At 28.3% G+C, this 6,000-nt stretch overlaps 1 protein-coding gene across 1 annotated transcript in view; it reads right to left on the reverse strand.

The window, feature by feature from the left end:
• LOC129971542 (mpv17-like protein) overlaps positions 1-5,137 on the reverse strand; it is a 36,226-nt gene extending 31,089 nt beyond the window's left edge. Inside the window, exon 1 of the mRNA XM_056085411.1 lies at positions 4,592-5,137. Coding sequence (XP_055941386.1) covers positions 4,592-4,910 — 319 coding nt within the window. The 5' untranslated portion in view covers positions 4,911-5,137. The remainder of the gene's footprint in view (positions 1-4,591) is intronic.
• Positions 5,138-6,000: the final 863 nt, after the last annotated feature.

The following is a 6,000-nucleotide window of genomic DNA, read 5'->3' on the forward strand; positions in this document are numbered from 1 at the left end:
TTCACAAATTTTGTTTAAGACCATATATCAAATTTCATATGTCAAGCTCAAAACATTTGTATGTTCTAATGTTTACAAGTATACTGTTTGTTCTTTTTCAGATAGACTGTGTAAAATGTGTAGTTCGGATTCAAAAAGGATCTGAAGATTTGACAGTATCTCTAATTGGAATATTTTTGACGGTTGCAATCCCTATTAGCAGAAAATGTCTTACAAAATTATTACGATATTTTCACACTATTGGCCGGCATTCAGAATATCGTACAATATCGTAGAGATATTGTATAATATCTTGTACTATTAGGCATATTTTCTCTTTCTACTCTTCATATACGAGAAAATGAAAATGCATCCTATAAATGAGAATACATAGAAGAAATCACTCCCGCTGATTTTTAATGTGCATCACATGTTCATCGTTAAATATATAGCTGGTACAAGGAATCATTAATAATTCATATTAATTTATCTTTGTCTTGTCGTTGGGAAAACGAATAAAATGCTTCCGTCAGCATGACGTTAAAGAGGTCGTCCGGTTTTCCAATTCTAAAGATAACTGTGCTAGTTAGTTAAAATAACTCTTGTCAACAAAGACTGAATCACAGTAAAAGTAACTTTTGTTTGCAGAGTAATCGCTTGCACTAGATTCAGAATAACTTTTGTTACGCATAAAAGAGCAGAAATTTCCTAAAAAATGAGTAAAGAGAAAGGTAATGTAATTGTTTTAAATAGTTGAAGCTGTTTATATGATACGGAGGAACTTAATTCGCACATTTTTAATTCGAATTCGGCTGTAATATGAATAATATTCTTCTCTACTCTTGTGATAGATTAAAATAATGTATGTTATTTCATTTATTTTGGTTACTTAGTATGTCAAAATTGAAAATCATAAAGCATTGTTCTTATTTCTTGTTTGCATTAGTTAAATATATGCATACTTAAATTTCGCAGTAATTTAATTTTAGATAATTTTTAAGTAATTCAAGGTATTATTTTGGATTATTTTTAAGGCCCTATTACCTTTGTAACTTTACTGCAGAGAAATGACAGTATCTTGTCAAAAAGGCAATAAAAATTTTTATTTAAAAAATGAAAACGTAAGCTGTGAATTTTTTATATAATTGTGTTCAAAGTGAAAATTTACTAAACTGAATTAGTTGCTGAAATAATTAATTATAGAATTGTTAACTACAATTATTAATACTTTTTACATTAATACTTGTACATATTATTGGTACTTATATTGAATTTATTAATTATACACTATTTTTTAGTCTGTGATTATTAAAAATACTCCTTTACAACTGTTTTAAATACTCAGTATTACATCATTTTTCTTAATTCAAATTTTGGAATATTAATTTAATCAATTAATTAATTAAAACCAGTCATCCCGTTACCAAAGAACTAAGCCGTATAAACAGGGATTGATGTACTGGCTGTTATGCTCATTAACTATGCAACTTTTGCACTAGAATAGAATTTTTACTGTAGTCTCATCAACTCTGAATTTTCTAAATTTCTTTGTAATTTTAGGTATCTTTTGAATAAAGTATATACCGTACAAAAGTTAAATGAATTATTACTTACACAATATTTCTTAAAAATAAGCGACTTTAATTTATTTTTTTGGAAAAAAAACCTCTATGTTTTAATATTTTAATACATAAAATTCATCTATATCATTAAGTCGACAGTTACCATGCATAGTTTGCATTGTTAAAATAACTTATACCTCGAAAAATTCAGAGTGCTTGCCATAAATTCATATTCTAGCATTTAAATGGTTTCTTTTTAAAAACAACATTTTTTTATAATAAGTTTTCATTTTTGTAGTTTATTTATTACTCTCGAAAATAACTTAAGGTACGAGACCTTTCAAATCTTTTATGTTCAAAGACTGCTTTTAAAATTTAAGGAGACTGCAAAATTATATTTCTCTATCAGGAAGGCATTAAGAAACTGTAATTTAATTTAGTTAAATTAACTTCCTTTTTTCTTCCACAAAAAATACGTTCCGATCTAATAAATCGCAATGACAAATTAAATTTTTGTAATTTAATGCAAAATATATATAAGTTCTATTTTGGAACCAAATTGATGAATACAAAAATTGCTAGAGAAATGTAAAATTAAACATTGTAGCAGTTACGTAACTCTATTACTTTCGCTTTTGAAACAACAGATGGCGTTACCTTATTAGCATCAAGGTATATTTCCCATGACCCTTCCTAGAGATCATTATTAGATTATTTTCAAGTGTATATTTTTTCGTGTTTTCCATATTTTTCGTGTTCGTGTTTGTTTTGTCTTGTGAAATGTTGAACTTAGAAAATAATTAAATAACTGTTCCTGAAACTCGTCTGCTATTTTCATCTACCACATAATGAAGTTATAAAGAGTCCTGTTCCTCTGTAATATTATATAATTTATATATTGCAATCAAAGGCTATTCAAATTGACAGCATTGGTAAAGCTACATATTTTTTACCTAATGCCCGGTTAAGTAATTCTGAATATGATCTTAATACATTTCTACAATATTGAATTTCATTTTTATATTAATGCGTAAATTTTGAGTTCAAGTCTTAAATTAACACTCCACTCCAAATCAATAATATTTGTAAATTCCTAAATTAAACTTATTAAAGCATGCTACATCATAATAGTAAACCCAAATTTCAACACGGAAGCAAATGTTTTGTACAAAAATGTATTTTAAATTACAATATTAAAAAAAAAAAAAAAAAATGCTTTTTTCAAATATAGTTACAATTTAGTAGAGAAAAATCATTGTTTCTATTATCCTTAATATTTTATAGACATAATACAAAAATGACATTTGATCTTAATGACAACCAAAAAGGATAGAAGTTCATCAGAATTTTAAATATCAAATATTTTAACTATCACAAAGTCTACTCTTCGTATATGAACAAGTAAATAAAGGTTTCAAAAAATTTTTTAGCTGTGCTCAGTTTGAAAAATTTTCGAAACCTACAAATTTCTTGTCAAACATATAAAAGAGCATAGAGCAGTAAACTGGAAAAAAAAAAGTTACTAATATACAGTAAAAAGTTTACACGTTTATAATTTTCTTAAAAAAAAAAGGGGGGGCTATTGAAATATAAAAACCCTGATATATCTTATAAGGCACTAGTCTTTCAATAATAAAATATTTTAACCTATAATTAAATTTGGAATCGAATTTTTTTTAAATAAAACGATTGGGAAGAAAATCAGTTAAATTAGTTTAGTTTTATTAATTATCTATTTTGAAGCAATTCGAGGGCTATTTTATTGCAGACATCGTGATTTAGAAACATGGTGATAGATCCAAGACCACAGCCAGTGCTTCTTTCTCCAAACTTCCACGCCCTGCCAAAGAGTGGGTGAAAGGCCCTCAACAGATTTAGCATTAACTTGTTTCGCACGTACGAAGATCTTTGATAGAATCGAGCCTCGAACCCAACTCAAATTTAATACACTGTTACAACCTACAACGATACTGAAAAATCAGATAGAAGAATGGCCATAGAAGAAAGAAAAAAGCGAAAAATTTTGTAGTTCCATATTTACTATTTATACATTCTTTAAGAAACCAAATAAAAACAGAAATGAAAAACTGTAATACGCCTTAATTGAATTCAGAAGAAAATGTATTCTATAAATAATTAATCTAAAATCAAAACACATATTATTAAAAAAAATTGAATAATTTTATAGATATACCATTATTAATCAGGTATTAGTATCCAGCCTAATACAGCGGAAGGGCTTGCCGGAAAACAAAAAACGCCGGATAGGCCGGAGTTCTATGAATTCATTGCTTTGTCCACCAATACCAGAAGACAAAGTTTTTATACTTAAATTCATTGTAATAATACCTATTTTCTCACTTCTTATTGTGTACTCAACTCTCCATTTATCTCAATGTGTACGCAATCGCGGTCCGACGAATAATAGAAGCAGTTGCCGGTAATGTGTTAAGTTGAAATCCAAAGCTCTGTACTGGAAGTTTATATATGTTTATATACTGCACCGCCTGTTTCAAGAATTTATTAGCGAAAAAGTAAGTTAAAGGATATAAACTGTTCACATTTTAATATAAATTCCGTAATGCCCAACCTAAATGCAGAAAACTTAATCAAAACATTAACGTTAATCGTAAGCCTAAGAAAACTGGCTCAAATTGATTTTATTTTCACTGATAAATGATTATACAGTTATGAAAAGGTAATTCTAAAATAAGAGTCAATATTTACAGTTTTTAGGTTTTGAAAAAGTCCTTAATAGATTACTTACTAGACGCCTTGCCTTCCTCATTTAATTACGATAAAAGAAAACTAGGCCGGATGGTCGAGAGTGTACTGTAATATGATTTTCGTTATTCGACACAAGTTATATAAATTGAAAATTATCGTATTAGAAGTTCCTTATTCTTATGCCAATGTATTATATCATTTTTGTTTCTGAATGTCATTTTAATTTTTCACAAAGTTGTCTATTAGTACAATACATTTTTTAAATAAAACTAAATATTTAAAATACATTTATAATTATACTTTATGAACAGTTCAAAACTTACCCGCAAAAAACATAGCTATACAAGCAGGAGAGCTGCACAACTGATCTGTCAAAACTTTTTTCACTACCATAGCACGTGTTGCTCCCGGCAAAAGTCTATCCAACACCCTATACCAGTAAAACAACGCTGGTCCTATACCACCCCAACCAATAATCGCATAATTTTTAACCAAATTCCAATCTATATGCTTTTTTTCAGGGTTCAATTGCATCAGTATGCACTGTTGAGCAACTTCGGCACTCACATACATAGTGCCAAAAGACATCATATTCATAAGAAGCGGCCGCTTCTGGAATATTTGTTTCGTACGGCTCCACATGGCAGTATGCTGGTTGTGTTTTCAGCCGACAACAACGAAACCCAGTGCCAGAGCGGCGTGGCCTTGGCAGGCAATCAGATGTCTCGAATTTTGGCCTTTTATCCTTATCGTGGAACAAAAATAACAAAAAAGAAGTAGCAGAGGATGTCCCAATTATTAGGAAGTATGCCAAGTTTTAGTGTGACGTAATGTAGCGATGTCATACGTACATTCTGGCAGCTGCGATTTGAGCTTAGCGTGTGAAATGTTCAACCAGAAATAAGAGAAAAGTTTTCGTTCTTTTTTTTCTTTAAATCATATTATTTCTTGTCTTATCTTTCAAGTATGGCGATATGGAGATGTTTGCACTGATATAGGTATTATGAAAATTCTATTTGCGTCATTTTGCTGAATGCTTGATAATCCGAACTGTATAATGGAGATTAAGAAGAAAAAAAAAATTGTGAGGAGCTTAGTTTATTCAAAGAGGAAAAAACTACAATGAAAATTCGATCTCAAATTTGGAATTCTGTAAAATTAGATCTGAAAACGAGGTCAGCAAAAGAAAACGATGAATTCTAAGTTAAAAATTAGCAGTAAAGATTTATTTTTAATACTTAGGAATTTTAAATAGGCATATGAATTTAATGAACAAACTAAAAGTAATTCTAAATATAATTTTTAAAAAACGGAATTTTAAAAGTAATAATTTTAATGAACAAGTATCTTTAAAAAATAATCAGGTTGTATTGTGATGGTATGTGTATGATTCAACCTGTATTAACTGTAAACTGTATAACTGTAACAACCTGTATAACTGTAAAGTATATTAGTTAAAATTATGCCCTGTTTAATTATTTTCCAAGAGTTCATTAATTAATTAATTAAAATTCATTCTTATTTCTTTACTTGAAGAAGGCTATTTCAATAAATAAATATTACTTAACAAATTATTAATTATTATTTTTAAGAATTTAATATTTTAAAAGGTGTTTCTCATTTACTTTTACGATTGATAAATTTGTGTTTGTTTGAATAAGAATGGAACAAATTCAGCAGATGTTTCTGTTCATAAAATACTATTAAAATACAGGTATAACATTTTAGACTG

The sequence above is a fragment of the Argiope bruennichi genome, chromosome 6 (genome assembly GCF_947563725.1).
Source record: "Argiope bruennichi chromosome 6, qqArgBrue1.1, whole genome shotgun sequence".
Lineage (NCBI taxonomy): Eukaryota > Metazoa > Arthropoda > Arachnida > Araneae > Araneidae > Argiope > Argiope bruennichi.